This window comes from Littorina saxatilis, linkage group LG9, assembly GCF_037325665.1.
Source record: "Littorina saxatilis isolate snail1 linkage group LG9, US_GU_Lsax_2.0, whole genome shotgun sequence".
In the NCBI taxonomy this organism is placed as follows: domain Eukaryota; kingdom Metazoa; phylum Mollusca; class Gastropoda; order Littorinimorpha; family Littorinidae; genus Littorina; species Littorina saxatilis.
Window position 1 is genome coordinate 18,967,558 of NC_090253.1, and position 21,688 is coordinate 18,989,245.

Below are 21,688 nucleotides of genomic sequence, written 5' to 3' on the forward strand. Positions count from 1 at the left end.
CTCTTAACCCACCAGGCGGCAGCGACCGGGATTCGAACTCACGACCTCCCGATTAGGAGGCCGACGTCTTACCACCACGCCACTGCGCCCGTCCCACTGAATTCAATACCATGGAATGGTCATAACTCGTTCTTACTTGAGACCATTATTTTCTTCCTATGCATAGTCTGCTGGAATGCTATTTCAAATGTCAGAATACTAGCTACCAGTACCAGCAAAGCCACAGGCATCCATGATAAATTCCTTCGGATTCTCATTACTTTATTTATCCCACTGTTGGAAAATGTAGATCGCTTCCTCTCAGTGGTAAGCTTAAGTGTTTGCGTCTTCAACCTGGCTCAATGACCGAGGTCTTTAACGTGCCACAACTGTGACACTGGGGCCAGGACATGAATACAATAAATGCATTATCACATAAAGTCGACTTGTCCGTCCAAGCACTTGTGACCAGAGGATTACTGGTCCAGTGCTCTACCAACTATTAGCAGACCTGTTTACCCCTAAAACATTGCATGTGTATTTTCTGGGAGCAAAATGAGGCAAATGTGTAGTTTTGTAATTGAATGTGTAGAATTTCTCGTCGACCTATCACAACAACAAGAACAATGATTGCTACTTTTTACCACATGTATTGATTGACTGATGGAAAAATGGGAATTGCAGACAGTGCAATGAGCATGATGTTTTCCTTTCCGCGAAGAGACAAGGCATGGGTAGTCCTGATGATATTTTGGCAGAAAGACTTGGTTCGGCGCATTGCTCGTCTTTTTCTTTTTGGTCGGTGGCCTTTCGGAGTCATTTTCTTCACAGTTCTCATCTTCACCTTCGTGTGCTCTGCGTTCAGCCATTGTGTCGAAACGCCCGCGTGGTTTGGCAGTAACGCGTTCAGTTGTGCCCGGCATTTGCTTGGAGAAGCCTATTCGGTATTAACAAGCTACAACGCAACGCCTGCGGGCGCTTTACGCGCTGCACGCAGCAAACGACTGCTGGCCGAAAACATGGATTGGAAAATGGATCGGTCAAGGGAGATGAAGAAAATTACGGATTGTGATATGCGTAGCCGAAACAATACCGTTTGCGTGCAGGGACGGGGCGGTGTGAGAGCACAACGGGACAAGGAACAGGTGTAAAGACGAAAAAAAAACAAAAAAAAACAAACATTTTAAATAAAAAAATATATATATATACCGTTTGCGTAGAAAACGACAGACTTGCGTAGTTGCGTAGTATATTATTCAAATTCGTAGTTTACTACGCTCAATGTGTAGTGTAAACAGGTCTGTATTAGCCACCCGATCTCCCTAAGTAAAGTTTCCATGACTGCAGAGGACGGGTTACCTTGATAAAACTGTCCAGCACCATGTCCAGGAGGTCAGCAATCTGACCGATGTTGCCCCAGATCTTGGCCTGAATGGAGGGGTACATCTGCAACACAGGTCAACACAACTCATCAGTAACTGGCAGAATAACCTTGTCAACATTGTTCTGGAACATGCACTTTCAAATTCTTATTGTTATTCAAAATTTGAGATCAGATCCTTTCACCTGGTTCACAGCAAACAAAATGAGAAAGCAAATAGACAGACTCCATGTAATATGTAGACAAAAAGGAAGGCCATGGGTAGGACTCTCCTGCGAACACAAAAGAGAAAACGCTCTTTCCCCAATCCCCGGAAATGTGTAAGTGCTACAGGAAAGCTCAACATTGCTTGTTAATCAGGATTTTCCAGTCTTCACAATTTCAATCTGAAGCCTCCAAGAGGATCAACTACATATCAAATATGATTCTGGATGGTTTGAGAAATGGACACCTTTTGAGAAGAAATTGTTGGATTAGTATATATATACATGTATTAGGTGATACAGCCTGCATTTCCTTCTTGTCCTTGTATTTTTGTTTTTTCATGTAACCCCCATGGGGTTTCTTGAATAAATTTGCCTTGCCAGCGGAATTGGAAAGTTGTATCCTTGAAAAATCATGTCTCCGCAGAAAAGACCCAACCCTGGAAGACAGACATACAGGCAGGCAAGCATAAAACAAAAACATCCGATCAAGCACTCACCTCCACTTCCTCGATGGTCATGGTGATCAGCTTGTCCAGAATCAGGGCCACCTTCTGTCGCTTGTTCTCGTCAGACTGCTTGCAGAACCTGTGCAGAAGCGACACATCCTCCATGAGTTGCAATTTGTTCACACAAAAATGTAATAAGTTGCCCTGGACATCATCCTCAATTTAATACACTGGAACCCCCCCTTTTAAGACTCCTTTCTGATGTTTCTGTGACTTTGCCATCCCCAACACCCTCCTCCTCCCTGCCAAAACAGATTTCAGGGCTGCACCTAGTGTATGAGTGGGAGGGGCTTCCAAAAAGGCAGAGGTACAGGGGCTGGCCTGGTGGAGGGGTCTGGGGGCCAAGGTCCCCCAAATGCTGTTGAAATTAATTGGTCTCTTCTTGAAAGAAAAAAAAGGTACATTTGCCGGGTTAGGTGGGGGTGGGGGGTGGTGGAGCTATTCAGAACCCAGGAAATCACCCTCAGGGTTTTTACCTGGTGAGGTTGGGGAGCCAGGGAGTGATGTACTCTAGACACAAATGCTTCATCTCGATGTTGGAGTTGCCGAAGCCCTGGATGCACTCCTCCAGGAACTCCAGGGTCAGATGCGGCTCTTTCTCCGCCAGCTTCTCGCTGATGGACTTGATGAAGATGGTGTTGTTGGCTGGGATGCACAGACCTGATGACGCACACACACAGTTTAAGGAATAATTGACAGGGAGAAAAATGAGCGCATAATCTAGAATAGAAAATGTTCAGAAATAACTGTCAAATTTGTGTGGTTTGTAGAAGAGTTGCTTTCCCTTGTTTCCATACAAAAAACTGAGGCAAGCCTACAATGTCGCGTGTAGCTTGCCTCAGTGCTTCTAATAGAAAATCAAAGGAAAGCATCTCTTCCACAATCCATAATAACCCGACAGTTATTTCCGGAACTAGTGGCTTGTTTATTACTATGTATCTTATTCTCTCAGGTGCAAAGATATTGGTTCCACATGTCTTTCTTACTGTTGTAGTTTATATTTGGAGCGCTTTTCCTTCTTCATTCATACAGGAGTTACATCTACATACCTCTACCTACAGGCATGAGATTATAAAACTGTTTAACAAAATCTGCAAACATGTCTCCCCAGACTTTTTGTTGTTGTTGATGCAAAATCTATTGATCTCGAGAACTTCTTCTTCTTCTGCGTTCGTGGGCTGAAACTCCCACGTACACTCATGTTTTTTGCACGAGTGGAATTTTACGTGTATGACCGTTTTTTACCCCGCCATTTAGGCAGCCATACGCCGTTTTCGGAGGAAGCATGCTGGGTATTTTCGTGTTTCTATAACCCACCGAACTCTGACATGGATTACAGGATCTTTTTCGTGCGCACTTGGTCTTGTGCTTGCGTGTACACACGGGGGTGTTCGGACACCGAGGAGAGTCTGCACACAAAGTTGACTCTGAGAAATAAATCTCTCGCCGAACGTGGGGACGAACTCACGCTGACAGCGGCCAACTGGATACAAATCCAGCGCGCTACCGACTGAGCTACATCCCCGCCCTGATCTCGAGAACAATCTCTAGAGCTCTGGGAGTCCAACGGAAAAATCTCAAGCCTGACCTAATACCTCTCAGTTCATCGAGATACAAGACGTACCATTAGTTTCCAGGAGTTGACCTTCAATCTTGAGGTCAAAGGTCTGCGTGAGAGCACACAGCAGGTTGTAGGCGGCCGATCGCAGGCTGGGGTCGGAGCTACCCAAGTTCAGCAGAGCCTGCAATGATTCACAACCATCTGAACCCACCGTCAGTATCACGCAATTTCACACTTGTCAGGGCTTAATGTTCAACTAAAATATTCTGGTTTTGAGCATACATGTACTTCACAAGACAAGGAATAACTCCAAATGATCTAATCATGGCTCAGAAGAATTAAGGTTCAGCAGAGCCTGCAACCATCCACAACCCGTCAAAGGGAACATTTTCTGGTTTGATCAGGCCTTGCAAGATTAGACACCTACAATAAGAAGCCATTCACTCATTAGATATACAATGTACCAAGCTGGCCAGTTTGTTTAAAAATGATCCAGTCATGGAAGACGGATTCAGTTCTCTTCACACTGCGCTACTGTATTCACATCCATCTAACCACTCCCTCTCTAAAACACAAAATAGCTGTCTGTGATACAATCGATGTTAAAAAAAACCCAAGAGGTCTTTACTCACCGAGACGAGAACAGCCCACATTTGTCAAAGCTTTTGCCCATGAAGGTTTCTTCATGACTATGCCATCCCGCTCTTACCACACCCTTTCACCCCCACATATTTAGATGTCTTAAAATACAGGTACAGTGGAACCCCCCTTTTACGACCTCCAAAAATGTGAGAAAATCAGGTCTTAAAAAGGAGGGAGTCTTAAAATGGGGGTAAATTTACAGCGGTTATGCAGGGATGGCCAATTCTGAAAATGATTACTCGCCAGCCGGGCGATTTACTTCAAGAAAGTCACTAGCCCGGCAGAAATTTCACTGGCCTTGTACATACAACAGTTGATCTGCAGTGTTTAATATGGCTTGAAAACTCGACAATACAACCAAAAGTGCTGCATTTGACCAGAATTTTCATTGGCCAGCCGGGCGAGTTGCCAGGCGGTTTCTACTAGCCCGGCGGATTTTGTACTTGCCCCTGGCGAACAATTTGGCCATCCCTGGTTATGCACAGAAAATCTGTAAAAAAAAAGGGTCTTAAAAAGGAGGGAGTCTTAACTCATTCGCTGCGCGTCTAAATTTCCCCTGTGTTCCCTGCCAACGCGCGATTTAGAGCCATTTTGAAAAAATTATTAAAAATCAACAACACAAGATAACCTTACATACCTTATGTTTTTGCAAAGTTTGGAACTTACTCTTTTAGAAAATATATGAAACATTTGAAAGTACATACCTTTTGTTGTCTTCATATCCAGGCAAAATATCCAATTTGAAGCAAAACAAAAAAACTTTCTACGTCATGGGTGCATCATACACAATGTCATGATCGACACTTGCATTGCCCGAATCATCACCCAAATGATCGTCCATTGGCACAAAATCGTCACCAGAATCTAAAATATCATCTCCACTATCATCATCACTGAGGTCAAGATCAGAACCGTACTGAATAACACGTTCTAGCACTCTTTTCAAGTTACTACGTCTCAGCAGAACGATCCGCCATCTTGGAAAAGTCAAAACACGTGGGTCGCACACCGTCAACAAAATTTTTATTAATCCCAACAATTTAAGGGAAGGAACTGTTTACAGTGAATGGTACCACTGTAGACAGATAGAAGTTCATTGCAGGGGTTGTTTCCCTTGGTCAGCAGGACCGTTTACACCGTTAAAAATTCGTGATATCCGTCGGAACTCAAGTACCGGCACGCAGCCAACGCTAAACACAGGTGTCGGAATTCCAGTTCCGACACGCAGCGAATGAGTTAAAGTGGGGTGTCTACAAAGGGGGGTTCACTGTCCCACTGTGCTTGGCTTGGTATACTCACCACATTGAGCAGTGTGCCTGGCACATCCTTGGGTCTGATCTTGGTGTGGACTGTCACAGTGTCCTGGAACACACAGGGCAAATCTATCATCACTCTCTCATTTAGGGAAGCTGCTTCTCAGCTTTTGCAGAAAGTTACTACGTGTACACATTACACACGGGTAAAGAATCTAAATATTCAGTGTGAGTTTCAGTTATCGTTGGCGTGCATTTAAGTTTATGAGCCATATTTGATGTAAGCATAGGGTTGCTGAAAAAGCCAGCCCATTTGCTGGTGTCAAATAAAAAAGCTGACGAACAATTTGAAGCATTCTTTGTTTTTCGAACGAATGACTTTTAAAGCTTTGATGCAACAAAAATTCATGACTTTCTTTTTCATTGTTACACTTTCATCAGATAATGCTTAAAACTCTAAAACGAATACACTACACATTCTTTGACTTTATCCCTGTTTTATCTCCATCCAAACTCGATCACCACAATGCCCAACAGCACAAACACACAGCAGAATAATAACCAAGAAGGTTGCGAGTCTTACAGGCTGTGAGAGCTCCCATCGTGTGCGGATGTGTATGATGGCCTGCACGATGTTATCACAGTCGTTGTGGATGAAAGACAAGGGGCCCGTCTCGTTAGCGATGGTCAGCGTGAACTGGTTGTCGTCCACAAGGCACACCTGTCAAACAAAATCTCGCCAGGTCAAAAGAAAATATTCTCACTAATTGCCTCTGTATACACACCAACAGTGCAGGCTTATCTTAAAGCCTGTCCTTAATGGGGCCAAGTCGACTTCTCAAAGTATACTTCACGAAGCTGGCCGCATGGAGCGTTAGCACTGAGTTTTGGGTAAAAAGACTTTGCGAAGTCTTCTCAAAGTTAACTTCGGGCTCAATTAACCCCTTCACTGCCCACCCCGTATGTAATACGTGGTCATTTTTGGTTTGTCGTACGCCCATAACCGTATCTCATACGTGGGATTTGTGTCACCAACATTTCAGGACATTTCTGAAAACTAAATGGGAGGTAACCACTGTCCAAGTACTTGTAGGGGTTCTAAACACAGTTCTTTCCCATAGACCGTTCGGATAAGTTACTAAAGTTGCTACCATGTTCTACCTTGTGTTGAAAACTGTGTTAGCATTCTCGCCATTCACAATGGCGGCCGAAAGTCCGACCTCAACTCGTAGACCTGTTTTCAAGCGATACAGTGTTCTGGAAGCTCTACAAGAAGTGATTTATGGATTACCACACAGAAGAATACTTTTATGGGCTGTAATGTGAGTACCTGATGTTTGACACCAGTTTTAGCAGTGTTTTGTGTGGTTTTACGTGCTGCAATGTGTGTCACTGTGTGTGTGTAAGTCCGGAAACTGTAATTTTTGACGAAAATGGTCATTATATCAATTTTTACTATAACAATCACAAACAAAGTCCAATGATCATGTCATCCTATAATAGCCAAGGGTATAAGCAAAACACATGCCAAAGATCTAAGAGATATCTCAATAAATGATCGAGCAGTGAACAGATTAGTGAACCTACCGAAGAAAGCGAAATTTTGCCCTGGCACACAGCAATACCAAAATGCTGTTATACTGTGACAGTGAAGAGGTTAAGGATGGGCTTTACAAGCGTGTGCACTGCATCTGGTCATACAGTCAAAACCTGCCCATAACAACCACCAAAAGAATGGACCAAAACTGGTCGTTATAGACAGGTGGTAGCTACGGAAAGGAGAATCATGTAGAAACAAATATGTTATATGAAGTCTTATATCGCGCGCGTATCTCCAGACTCGGACTCAAGGCGCAGGGATCTATTTATGCCGTTTTTACACAATACATCACGCATTCACATCGACCAGCAGATCGCAACCATTTCGGCGCATATCCTACTTTTCACGGCCTATTATTCCAAGTCACACGGGTATTTTGGTGGACATTTTTTATCTATGCCTATACAATTTTGCCAGGAAAGGCCCTTTTGTCAATCGTGGGATCTTTAACGTGCACACCCCAATGTGGTGTACACGAAGGGACCTCGGTTTTTTGTCTCATCCGAAAGACTAGCACTTGAACCCACCACCTAGGTTAAGAAAGGGGGGAGAAAATTGCTAACGCCCTGACCCAGGGTCGAACTCGCAACCTCTCGCTTCCGAGCGCAAGTGCGTTACCACTCGGCCACCCAGTCCTCGATCTTAGGGATCTTTGGGGTGGTCATTGTGGGCTGCTACTTGACTCGCTTTGCCTCCAAACATAACTCAAGTGTCTTGTGCACGTCATTACATCAGGAAATACAATCACATTTTGGAATAGATAGACAACCACCATGAGTGAACAGATGCATACGCAGAGAAAGAAATGCAAGGGAGAGAAAAAGGAATGGGAAAAAAAGGACCCGAACGGTGATGAAGTGGAAAACGATTCTTGAGCTTCAGCCTTACCTCCTCAATCTCAGCAGCATAGTAGACGTCGTTGAGGAACACCTGATGACCCAACACCTTGCTCCTCTCCGACGACGTCACCTGGATGGCGTTTGGACCCACCTGGAACACAAAACACGTCTTTCTTCAAAACAGAACTTCTTCTTCTTCTTCTTCTTCGTTCATGGGCTGAAACTCCCAGGCTCACTCATGCTTTTGCACGAGTGGATTTTTACGTGTGTGGACGTTTTTACCCCGCCATTCAGGCAGCCATACGCCTATTTCGGGGGAAGCATGCTGGGTATTTTCATGTTTCTATAAAACAGAACTGAAAAGAAAATAGCACTAAATGTATTCACTTATCACCTCCCCTTCCCCTCCAACATAGATCCCACCAAATAAATATGAATGAAAACTAATCAAATAAAGTCCATTCAAATCAAATCAAAAATGCTCTCCGTCACAGATGGATTGCTAACGTTCCAAACTCGACTCAAAACACAAGAAAAGTAAGTTTAAAGACGAATAGGTCGTAGTTCAAGTGAATATTCATAAACTTACCTTTCTTCTTTTTTGATGCAAATGAAATCCATTCAAATCAAATCAAACAACTGTTAACTTCCAAGCAGTGCATCAGAGTAGGGTCCTACACGGTAGCCAAGGCAGTTAAGAAAAGCGTACGAGGTACAAATTCTAGCATAGGCAATTTTGCAACAAACCTGCAAATAAAAGATTCTACGCATGTCTCAGGTAAATAAAACGACAAACCTTCAAGGCACGACGCCTGACCTGCAAAAGATAATGCACTTTGAGAGCACATCTGCAAGAATTTGCTGGCAACAAAAAATGTAAAAACTTAAATACAGTGGTACCTGTGATGAAAGGACGCCCTTAGGACCAGCCAAAAGTGTCCCTACATTGCAGGTGGCCTCTCATGACAGGTACGTTTTGGTAAAATAATAGACATAGGGACAACAGAAAGTGTTCTTTATTGGAAGGTGGCCTGTCATCGCAGGTACCACTGTAAATGAATAAATAAACAACACTACTCAAACTCCACTGCTCTTCTTGGTAATCCTCAGCGTTCTAATGCAAAAAAACACAAAAACCAAAATGTATTAAAACCAAAGCCCTACCAACAAAAACAAAAACAGAATATGGACTCTCAGCAGTGAGTCCTTACTACATGATGAACTGACCTTGTTTGCGACCTTGGTGTCCTTGTGGGAGAGCTTGAGGGCGTTGTTGAAGACCCTGAGGTCCTCTTCCAGAGCCACGGTCGTCCCCGGCAACTTCTGCTGCTCCAGGTCAATGTAGTCGCACAGCTTGGCCGGATGGTCGATGAACACCAGCTTGCGGTTGTTCTGCAGAGGTAAAAGACAACCATGGTGTTAAAGCGAACACAGATTGAGCAGTTTGCTTTCTCTGGTAGAGTTTTCTTTTTTTACCAATATAACTCCAGACTGTGTAATGTATGATGAAAAATAACAGAAGCCCTTTTGCCTTGCTCTATTATTAGCTAACATTTCAGAGTGAAATGATGATCTCTGATAAACAGATTTCTCATCTGGGAACTCAGTAAAAGATAGTTTCTTTTCATCACTTCAACGCTGATAGCATACACAGCATCTTCATTTGAAAACTCAATAAAGGATAACCCTTTCAGTCCTGATGGTTAAGCCTCAGCAGTTTGACCATTTTTTAAGTTCATCGTGAATGTACAGCAAAGCCTGTGATGAGAGGACACCTACTTTGTACCTACATTGCAGGTGGACTTTCATGAGAGGTATCACAGATTCAGTTGGACGGCAGACAGAGTATTAAGAAGAATCTAAAAAGAAAAAAAACTCTCTCTCTACCATGCACATCACTGACTTTAAGAAGCATTTTCAAATGCATCATAGACTCCAACAAGATTATGAATCATAGACTCATCATATATCATTTAATCATGTAACAAGAAGAGCAAACGCTCGATCGAGTCACTTTCGCAGTTCTGAATATTATATGAGGCATCAGATGGACAGGAAGAAATTGCTATTCACAACACAATGAGTCACGTTCACATAAAATTTGAGCCCGGTCACTTTTATAGTTTCCGAGAAAAGCCCAACGTTAAGTTGTGTGTTGCCGAACAGAAAAGGCTAGTTATCTCCCTTGTTTTTCTGATAACGTTCGTAAAAGGCTACAGATGTAAATACTTTGATGTAAAGAATAATCCTACAAAGTTTCAATCACATCCGATGAACTTTGTCAAAGATATAAAATGTCTAATTTTTCCTTTGACGCTGACCTGTGACCTTGAAAAAGGTCAAAGGTCAACGAAACCATCGTTAAAGTGTAGAGGTCATTGGAGGTCACGACTAAACAAAATATGAGCCCGATCGCTTTGATAGTTTCCGAGAAAAGTCCAACGTTAAGCCCAACGTTAAGTTGTGTGTTGCCGAACAGAAAAGGCTAGTTATCTCCCTTGTTTTTCTGATAACGTTCGTAAAAGGCTACAGATGTAAATACTTTGATGTAAAGAATAATCCTACAAAGTTTCAATCACATCCGATGAACTTTGTCAAAGATATAAAATGTCTAATTTTTCCTTTGACGCTGACCTGTGACCTTGAAAAAGGTCAAAGGTCAACGAAACCATCGTTAAAGTGTAGAGGTCATTGGAGGTCACGACTAAACAAAATATGAGCCCGATCGCTTTGATAGTTTCCGAGAAAAGTCCAACGTTAAGGTGGTGTCTACGGACGGCCGGCCGGCCGGACAGACTAACACTGACCGATTACATAGAGTCACTTTTTCTCAAGTGACTCAAAAACTCTCTCTGGCAAGGCTAAAAGCACAACCAACCTTGAGAGGGGAGAGAATGCGGTCGTGGTACTTGGTGTACTCTCTAACCCAGGAGTTGCAGTTGTAGATGTAGGCGGCCATGATGTTCTGGTACACCACTTCTGGCATCACCACAAACCATTTGGACAGGAAGTCCGTCTGCAGGCAAAACAGAAAGAAGCATAGATGTGAGCAACCAGTGTCAGTTTATCAAATTGCCACTGAAAAACACAATGGAAATGGAAATCAAAACATAATTTCTAACTTTCAGAAGACTTGCAAAAGAGAGTTAACTCCAACAATATTCTAAGAAGATCAAATACTAAAGGGACGTAAGCACTTTGTTTGTTTGTTTGTTTGCTTAACGCCCAGCCGACCACGAAGGGCCATATCAGGGCGGTGCTGCTTTGACATATAACGTGCGCCACACACAAGACAGAAGTCGCAGCACAGGCTTTATGTCTCACCCAGTCACATTATTCTGACACCGGACCAACCAGTCCTAGCACTAACCCCATAATGCCAGACGCCAGGCGGAGCAGCCACTAGATTGCCAATTTTAAAGTCTTAGGTATGACCCGGCCGGGGTTCGAACCCACGACCTCCCGATCACGGGGCGGACGCCTTACCACTAGGCCAACCGTGCCGGACGTAAGCACTCAAAATATAAAGATAAGAATAAAATTATGATGAAAGTCGCTTGATCATTTCAATGCTCGTTATTCTCTCAGGTGCCAGGAGACTGGTTCCGCACACCTCTCACTTACTCTATTGCACGTGTCATATATGCATTTAGAGCAGTTATTTCCCTTTGTTTCTCAGACTCTAAAGACGATTGTAAATGAGACCGACGCAGAACAAGCTCCTGCCACCATTTACAACAGAAAAACAACAGGTGAACGTTCCTCAATTTCATCCTCACTCCTGGCACCATTCATAATACAAAGCGACTGTCATCCTCAATCTTAACTAACTTTCTGTCCTCATTAAATTATGATTCTAAAGGAACAGAAAAAGTTAATTCAAACACTTTATCACAAACTGTGAGGCTACTTCAAAACACTCTTTTCCCTACCCTGAATCTGTTTTCTGAGCAAGTGTGGGTGAAGTCAATGACCAGCTCAAAAGGTTTGTGGTAATACGGCTTCAGCGTCAGCAACACGTGATAAATCAGCAGGTCCCCGTTTATCTCTCCAACCCTGAGGAACAGAAACAAGAGATACAGCATAATGTGATGTGAGCATCAATATGTGTGCACAAACGCACAGCCAATCCCCATTTCCTTCCAAGTACAGCAGTCCCTGCAATGTACGGCCCCCGGCGTGAGCAGCCACCTGACATGTATGGACACATTTGCTCGGCATGGAGTGTTTTCCTTCTATATTTGCCCCCCCTTAAACGGACACCTGCAAAACGTGGACGCGGACACTAATTTTCGGTCCCAACAGCAGGTCATACCTGCAAAGTACGGACAGACCATCGTCAAATTTTCACCACACCAAAATCGATAACAGAGCAGTCCGGCTCTTGGTACAAAGGTCACAGCCGCAAAGGCGTGATGACAGTCTCTGTTAACTTGGGTGCACGTGTACCCATCAGGAGGGGGGTAGTTTGGGTCAGGAGTGGAGTACACGCACTTTCTTGCTTTCAAATGCAAAGATGCCAACATGAAACTGCACTATGCTCTTCATTCTTGTCTGTTGGACGTATGTCACAAAGATGTGAGTAGGATATTTCGAGATATGTTGAGCTGTGAAACACGTCGTGATTTTAACCTCCCTAAAGATTGAATTGTGATGCGTAGGACAGGTTAGAAGTGATATCACGGGTTTCGTGTGTTGCACGAGAAAATAACCCTGGGTTAAACAGAATAGTGTTTACGAGTTGAAAAGATATAGCTGGTTTTGAACTAAGATATTCACAGCGTCTAAGATTCTCAACCGAGGAGGTTGTTTAGCGCGTGTCGGTCTTGTTCGAGGAACAAGCACTCCTTTTTGAGACGGGTCTCTTAAGGTAAATGATTTATTATGTTGTATAGTATTGAAGCTTGAATATATGGCTGGAATGTAAATGGTAGTGTATGCAAAGTGCACTAAATGCTAATGTGAAGTTTTAAGAGGATTCTCGTTGAGATTGTATTACGTTTTTGTTGAGTAATTTCTTGAACATAAATGTTGTTACGCATTTATGCTATGTTACGATGGTGATGCTATGTATGGTAGTGTCATAAATGGATTAAGTGATCCATTAGATAAGTATAGCTTGGATATTGATTGTGGACAGAATGACATACATGGAATGATGTCAGAAGTACTTGTGTAATGTTTAGTTGTGAATGTAGAATGAACGAGAGAGATGATACACGACTGTTTAGAAAGAAGAGATGGTTTAAGAGAATGTTGTATTAAGACTTCGGTTAATTCTTTAGGAGTTTCCATGACGGTGTCCGAGGGTTGGACCTCACACTGGAGAGTTCATAACGATGTCGGAACAGAGGCCACATCGGCGAAGATGACGGTGGAGTCCCCATAACACTGGTCGTTGAGACGAACCGGTATTTTTCGCTAAGGGCGAAAGAGTGTTTCTCAGGGAGGAACGTGAGACATGGAAAACAGCATCTACATGGATTTCATTGGCACAAGAGTGTGTAAAGGACGGCATGCAGTGAGAATTACGAACTCGTAAGTGTCTGTCAACATTCTCTCTGTGACAAATGGATTTGTACATAGGTCAGTCTAACAAGTGTTTCAAAAATGTGTACAGATTGGCTTGCCATACTTTTGGGTCTGCATGACTTGACTGCGTGTGGGAAGGGTCACCGGTTGAAATGGGGTGATCTGATTTTGCAAACTATATTTTCATTGGTTACTGGGTTTTAGGATTGACCAATGAGAGAGAGATTACTAACAGGGAGATAGCCATATTGGTTTGTGTTCAAGCAGAACATTGCTGACGGTCAGGGGAGACAGACGCGTTTGCTCGTGTCTCCACGTTTTCAGAATGTTGCTCAAGTGACATTGAGGTCGGATGTTATATGACTCATGTTTTGGATGAATCATGTGTGATTCAATGCTGTGAATATACAGGTATTTATTGAATTGTATTTTGCTTAGTAATTTTGACCTGTGAAATGACTGAGAATAATGTTGTGAAGTGGGTTGAAGAAGCGTGAGCTGTTGTCAGCCATTTTGGAAAGGAATGTTTTTATGTTCTTTCGTAATGGGAGTAATTTGTAAATGAGCTGTTGTAATACTGTAACAGCATAAGCTAGTTGACGGATGAATGAATAGTATTGAGTAAGAGTGGAATTATTATTTTGTGGAGAAGTTTATCTAAGAATTGAGTGGTTGAGACTTACGGTAGCATAAACTTTTTACACAGCACCCCGGTGGGAGAGAGGATGCCCTCGGCTGCGGGGAAGATGGAAGAAGACTGGCATCCCCTCCTTGGCGCCACGGATCGTTTGATTGTGGGCGCAAGGTTGTAACGCAGCGCAGGAATTCTGGGACCCGGTGGAACCCCACCCCATATCACCATGAGCGTTATTGTCATTGGCGTGATATTGGATCCAGCAATGAACCCGCTGAATTGTGAGTAATCACTGAACTGTGAATTACCACTGGAGAATACGTAACATGTGAAATGTGCGTAAGAGATATTGTGATTAACAGGAAACATGATTAACAGAAGGATTGTGTGAAACAAGTGACGACGTCATCGAGAACCGGTTATTCTTCCACGTGCTACATAAGCTATTATCATTATTATTACAGTGAATGCAAGAGAATTGTTTATTGTATGAGAGGTAACATATTTGTATTTCGTTGTGATGCTTAAATACAGGTACGAGGGCAAAGGGCAGTAATCGTGTTTCAGTCTTTGTGCCTTGTTTGAGTGTTGTGTTTGTGTGAGACGAAGTGAGTTAGTAAACAGAGTAGAACACGCATTTTTCTGATAGAGTAATTAATACACACAGACACTTTCACGCAAATACCCTCCGTAACACTCTCTTGTGTAGTAACCTAATACTGAGATAGTATGGTTATGAAAGTTTATTATAACATGTAATCCCATGTATGCAGTGATTGTGTGAACTGAACGGTTGTAACTGGAAAGTTGTATTTCTGTTTATTTGATGTGAATATTGTATTGCTTTTGTGAGGATAAATTAATAAGTCTGTATCCTCCAAATTCTGTGTGTGGAGTGTATTGAATTAGAGTGAAAGGAGTTAGATAGGGCAGAACACGCACGAGTAAAAAAATAACTCTCTAATTCCATATACCACTTCATGACAACGTAAGCAACAGAAGCCACAGTCGATGAAGGCCCTCAGAGAAAGAGAGTGAAAAATCAGCCACCGTTCTGAGCATCGTTCTCAGCATCGCGTGTCTGTGTGTAACCTCCTTCATTGACAAGATATGCTTGTTTCCCTGCAGCCTTGACCAGTGAGTCGGTTACCTAATCTGTGAACCCTTCAGTTGTGTTGCTTTGTCAAAAGTTAGACACAGTCAACTGGTTTTGCTCTGAGTGAACAGTGCAGCTGGCCTCAATTAGCTGACACCTCTCTGGACACAGCCCCAAACAGTACATGGCTGGGGGGAGGGAGAGGGAGAGGGGGGGGTAGCTGGCTAAACTCAGAGGGGTGTCTGGTGTCACTGCATGTCAGCAGGAAGAGCATTGGAGAGAAATAGAGAGGTGTACTCTTACAAACAATTTCCAAGGATCAGTTGTCAGGGCTTAAGGTAGTCAGTGAGGGAGAGTGAGAGCCGTGTTGTGTACATTGTATTTCCTTGTGTACAGTGTATTTCCGACTGAAGAGTGAAAAGTCACTGCCACAAGATCGGCATGCAGTCAATAAAGCCAGACAAGAAGAATGATTATGACATGCGGCTCTATCTGCTGGTTTTTATTCAAACTGGTTTTCAACGCTTATTCTCGCAAAGCATCTACACACCTGCCTTTGTGCTGTGTTTGTGTGGCTGCTTTTGTATGATGTCAGAGCATGGTGAGTGCGTTCACTGCCGCCTTGAGGATTTATTTTATCTCTCCTTTAAACACCATTCATACAAATCATTTTTTGCAGAACGTTTAAAAAAACATTAGGAGTTGGATGTTATCGTTTAGTAGCCACAAGAAGTGGTTAGCATAGACTCAAACATGTTGTGTGTGTGTCTCTGTGTGAGTGTATGGGGGAGGGGGTGGTGTGGTCACCCCTCCCGTGACCGGCCACCTGCAATGTACGGACAGGTTTGCTATGGCCCAAGGGTGTCCGTTCATGAGAGGGACTGCTGTACCAACATTGTCTTTCTTCTTGATATATAAATCTGTTCAGAAAAGAGTACATCAAGAAATCAAACATATTCAAACTAATATCAAGAGGGATCCATGTCAACAACATATGTAGATAAGAAAATAAAAAGACAAAACAAAACAGAAACCTTCGGTATAGATTCAAAGCAGAAAGCTGGTAAAAAAAAAAAGATGTAAGATCCATATCCACTACAAAGCTAATATTTCAAACTTACCAGACAACCCACCTACCATCTTTAAAAAAGTGGCCGACTTGATAATTAGATCTTTCTGCAACAAAATATCCCAACTAGCCAAAGCTGAAGACTCGTACAACAGCTAGCTAGCCTTTCAATCCTTTCCTAAACTCCTTACACACACCAAAACACACACATAGACACACACTGACACACACACAGACACCATAATAAACACTCACACACACAGACACCCAGGCACACACACACACACACACAAACACACACACACACACACAAACAATCTCCCCACTCCAATTTTATGCTTTAAAAAAAATCCAGACTGACTTGTATCTGCGAGCAATGTAGTAGAAGACAGGGTTGCCGGCCTTGCTGGTGCCAGCCTGGTAAAAGATGTGCAAGTTCTTGAGGGATTTGAACTCGTCCTTTTCATGCATGTTGTGCTTGGACATGATCTCCTCAAACTTGGTGCTGGTCATGTCCATGCTACTCCACCTGCAAGGCATATCAAATACACTGTGTCAAAGAGGCTTCACAGTAGCAGGGTTTCATCTACTAGTGCGCCCTGCGCCATTGGCGCATTAAATCTGAAAATGTCCCATCACAATTCCCTTCAGTGCGTAAAGGGCGCATTGTGAGTACGTACCACTGCGCCACCAAATGTACACTTTACATCGGATTACACACACACACACACACATACACAGATAACACGATATAGCGGCTAATTCTCAGATGGCACCATATTGCACTATTTTGCATCTTTGGTCAAAAACGCGTACATGCATCCTTGACGCTTCTTGCCTTCGACTATGTCCAATCGGAATTTAGTTGAGGGGGACAAATGTCCCATTGCCTTTTTCTCCCAAGCTAAACACTGCAGTAGCAATTGGCTATCGTGTAGCCAAATACATTTAATCCCCCCTTTTAAGATTCCCTAATTTAAGACTCCCTCCTTTTTAAGACCTGATTTTCTCAGATTTGTGGATCGAGGTCTTTAAGTGGAGGTTCCACTGTAATACTCAAGTGATATGGTGTTTATACCTATGTGGCAAAGTAATGATATTCTATACAGTGGAACCCCCCTTCCGTAATTTAAGACTCCTCCTTTTTAAGACCTGATGTTCTCAGATTGTTTGAGGTCTTAAAAGGGGGGTTCCGCTGGAGACGAATTTTGGAAATAACTGTCTTGTTTTTATGGGTGGTGGAAGAGTTGCTTTTCCTTGGAAACATTGAGTCAAGCTACATTATAGGCAATTTCATTTCACATGCTCACCAAGACTCAAGAGGGAGAGATTTACTGCAGTCATTTTTCAGGTTGGATCAAACACAGGCACACACATTAAAAAGACGAAGAAACCACCACGCAAAACCATAGCAAAGTAAATGAATCAAGCCCAAAACTCACTGAGAGTCCAGCGGCCTGTGCTCTGGAGGTCCGAGATACGCCAAGAGGGTGGCCATTTTGTCAAACGGTCTGCGCCCCACAGCCTTGTGGTCCCTGAAATGGCCAATCAGAGCAAAGGCACAGCACATTAGTAAAGGCTGTATGTCCGGAACAGTCTTCTGAATGAATGAACAAGAGTTTACACACAGTTGTATCCGTCACTTGAAAGAATAACAAGGAATGGGTGGGAGTGGGGGGAAAGATATATGAAAGAGAGAGGAAGACAGAGACCGATTGGAACTGAGAGGGACGGGGAGACAGAGAGGGGGTTGTGGTGCAAGATCAGGCATGGTACTAAGCTGAAAGATATTTTTCTCCTGGATCCAAGCCTTATTTTTGACTTTTGAACTCTTAGTCAAAGCCTCAGGATTTGTTTTAAACCCTAAATTATCAGAGATCTACCATGCCTGACGATTGGGAAAAGAATGGAGGAAAAGGGAGACATCGACACATACAAAACCGACTTCAACATGGTCCACAGGATTAAACTCTGAGCCTTTTCAACAATGGGTCCCACAAGACAGATCCGAATCACCAGGATTATTTCTCTGGAACAATTACACACAGAAATTGCTGAACTTAGTTGGAGAGTGTCATCATCCTGGATTTACAACTATCCCATTTACTCCCCCCCCCCCCCCCCAACCTCACCCCTGTCCCAAAAGCACTTGTATATGAAGGGAGTTTATAAACACTATTCAAGAACAGTCAGACAGGATCATAAGTGACCAACTTTTTGTTGTTAAAATCAATCACATCATAACAAAAATTGCGTAAAATTATAGCTTCACTTTGCAGACAAATTGAACCCAAACATTAGGATGACAAAATATGAATCCCTCATGGTCACAAATGATCACCAGCATGCCATCAAACATCACAAGGTCACTTTACATCTTCAACACTGAGGCACGACCACACCACAAAGTCATGCATGCTGATTAGACAAATCAGCTAGGACCCCTTTTATTGACCGCGACTCATTAATTTATTATCAGCCATTATCATCACTTACCCTTTCAAAAACACATTACAATGAATGTTAAATCTTTTTCGGAGAAGCAGCGATTATTCTGGACTGTTAAACTTACTCGAGAGAATAATGCTCCTAGCAGAGCTCTAAACTAATGAACCAAATCTTTCTTTCTTTATTTGTGTTTAACGTCGTTTTCAACCGTTCAAGGTTATATCGCGACGGAGGGAAGGGGGGAGATGGGATAGAGCCACTTGTTAATTGTTTCTTGTTCACAAAAGCACTAATCAAAAATTTGCTCCAGGGGCTTGCAACGTAGTACAATGTATTACCTTACTGGGAGAATGCAAGTTTCCAGTACAAAGGACTTAACATTTCTTACATACTGCTTGACTAAAATCTTTACAAACATTGACTATATTCTATACAAAAAAACACTTAACAAGGGTAAAAGGAGAAACAGAATCCGTTAGTCGCCTCTTACGACTTGCTGGGGAGCATCGGGTAAATTCTTTCTCGTCCCAACCAATATGGGACTCCCCCTAACCCGCGGGGGGCAATGAACCAAATGAATAAAAAATAAAAAAATTAAATTTAAAAATAAATAAATAAAATAAAAAAATAAAACAATGGAAATTAAAAAATAAATAAATAAAAAATAACACATTAATCACTAAAAGAAGATAATTTGTCTCGATCCTGTCAACCTTGCAGATAGCCTGAAGAGACCTTTTCAAAATGCTTTTGAAAAATCAGAGATAGCAGGTTAAAAAAAAATCATAATTCCGGGCAGCAAAAAAATTCGGTGCAAAGTTGGTGCAAATGCAGTCATCATCAGCATGAACATGTGCTACAACTTGTAGACTGTGCATCTCATGCAAACTCATGCAGCATGTCTCTGCAAGCTTACAATGTTTAATTTTTGTGTGTGTTCTGTTTTCTGTTTTAAATTGTGATCATTGTGTTAGTGTGTCAACGGCAATCATATTATGTACACTTATTATGCAAACTTTTCTTTTCTGTGAAAATCCATGCTTTAACATGCATGCAAAGTGCATTTTATGAGCAGATACAGAGCTAAGATGTGAGTGAAATGACCCAGTAAAACACGATCCTTTATCACATCTTTAAAAAAAAATCACATACACTGCTTTTTTTTCATCATTGTTACATATTATTCCAAGAAATTGATCTTGTAATGTGCTAATTCTGATCACTTATCAATGCCAAGCCAACCTTAGCTGCAGAATCGGGACTATTATAACTAGACTGAATAACAGTATTGTTTTCATGAAACTACATGTAACAGCAACGAACAAAAAGGACAAAATAAACACAGCACCACTTACCTTACTGAAACTACAAGGAAACAGAATGTATCTACAACATCACAATGGTCAGAAAAATCAAATCAAACTTAATTTAACCAAAAGACCTAAAAAATCAAAACAAAAATCCCTGAAAGTAAGACACACCAAAAATAAGTTTACGATGGAAGTGGTCTTTCAAAAAGACATTTCTGTATCAAATTTCCAAATTCAGTCTGAGCTGTTCCAAACATGTTCAACATTTTAAAGTTATAAAACAGGCATGGGAATTGAAAATTGTAAAAAAGGCTGAACATTTTTAACTGAAAACGCGAAGCGTCAAGTCGACGGCGCGAAGCGCCTAGCCTTACTAGGGGGGTCCGGGGGCATGCCCCTCCCTGGAAATTATTTTCTCCAAAGAACCCAGATGGTGCTATCTGGTGTCATCTGAGCTCCAAGTTTGCCATTAAATTCTGTTTTTAGAATCAGAGTTTTTAGAACCAATTTTGTATTTTGTTAAGAAAAAAAATATATACATGTATTATATGGTTGACATTTGTTAAAAAATTGATCTGTTGAGACAAACAGGAAAATGTAACTTGTAACACAATCTGGTTTACTTTCAAACATTAAAGTTACAAAGGCTCACCAATAAGAATTGCCTACTTAAGTTACTTTCCCATGATCTCTTACAATGAGTTTAAAAAAAAAGTATAAAAAAACAAGTTGCGTAAGGCGAAATTACTACATTTAGTCAAGCTGTGGAACTCACAATGAAACTGAACGCACTGCATTTTTTCACAATGACCGTAGTCCGCCGCTTGTGCATAACGGAGTGAAACTGACGAGCCTGTTCAGCGCGGTAGTGGTTTCGCTGTGCTGCATAGCACGCTTTTCTGTACCTCTCTTCGTTTTAACTTTCTGAGCGTGTTTTTAAAGGCACAGTGCAGCTCACAGCCTTCGTTTTGCGTTTTTGTTGCAGCTGAGTGCATTTACAGTTCAAAAATCCTCCTATGGTAGTAAAACAAACCCAAAACTACCCAACGACGACATCTGTGAAGCTCGACAGTTTCTTGTTCACGCCAGTGCATAAATTAACCTAGTTATTACGTGGTGTTTGGTCGGAGTTCGATTCAACTGGGTGATTCCGGCCTCCATTTTGTTTTACACAAACTCATGATGACGTCTGACATAGTTTGCTAGTGACATGTCTTTTTGTGCATGATGTGGTGATCTACCTGATCTAAATTTAGATCCAAAAATAGGTCAAGACCAGCCGGGTCCGAAATTAATTGGTCAAAAAATCGCAGTTCTTGACTCTTTGGGTGCAAGTCAATGAAACTTGGTAGTTCTTCTAAGGGATAGCTGCCTGAGGTATGACTAAAAGCCCCAGGGGCTCAGTGCACCTGGATTTGACAAGTTCAGTACCTTTAATCCAAACATATCATATCTATATGTTTTTGGAATCAGGAACCGACAAGGAATAAGATGAAAGTGTTTTTAAATCGATTTCGGAAATTTAATTTTGATCATAATATTTATATTTTTAATTTTCAGAGCTTGTTTTTAATCCAAATATAACATATTTATATGTTTTTGGAATCAGAAAATGATGTAGAATAAGATGAA

The 21,688-nt window shown here is 42.1% G+C and overlaps 1 protein-coding gene across 1 annotated transcript in view; it reads right to left on the reverse strand.

Annotated features, from left to right (window-relative positions):
- LOC138975523 (neurofibromin-like) overlaps positions 1–21,688 on the reverse strand; it is a 126,944-nt gene that overhangs the window by 31,313 nt on the left and 73,943 nt on the right. Inside the window, exons 37-49 of the mRNA XM_070348230.1 lie at positions 17,741–17,833; positions 16,660–16,827; positions 11,900–12,023; positions 10,846–10,983; positions 9,195–9,359; positions 8,764–8,784; positions 8,017–8,118; positions 6,112–6,249; positions 5,575–5,637; positions 3,697–3,814; positions 2,549–2,732; positions 2,064–2,151; positions 1,339–1,425 (exon numbers count right to left, since the gene is read on the reverse strand). Coding sequence (XP_070204331.1) covers positions 1,339–1,425; positions 2,064–2,151; positions 2,549–2,732; positions 3,697–3,814; positions 5,575–5,637; positions 6,112–6,249; positions 8,017–8,118; positions 8,764–8,784; positions 9,195–9,359; positions 10,846–10,983; positions 11,900–12,023; positions 16,660–16,827; positions 17,741–17,833 — 1,489 coding nt within the window. The remainder of the gene's footprint in view (positions 1–1,338; positions 1,426–2,063; positions 2,152–2,548; positions 2,733–3,696; positions 3,815–5,574; positions 5,638–6,111; positions 6,250–8,016; positions 8,119–8,763; positions 8,785–9,194; positions 9,360–10,845; positions 10,984–11,899; positions 12,024–16,659; positions 16,828–17,740; positions 17,834–21,688) is intronic.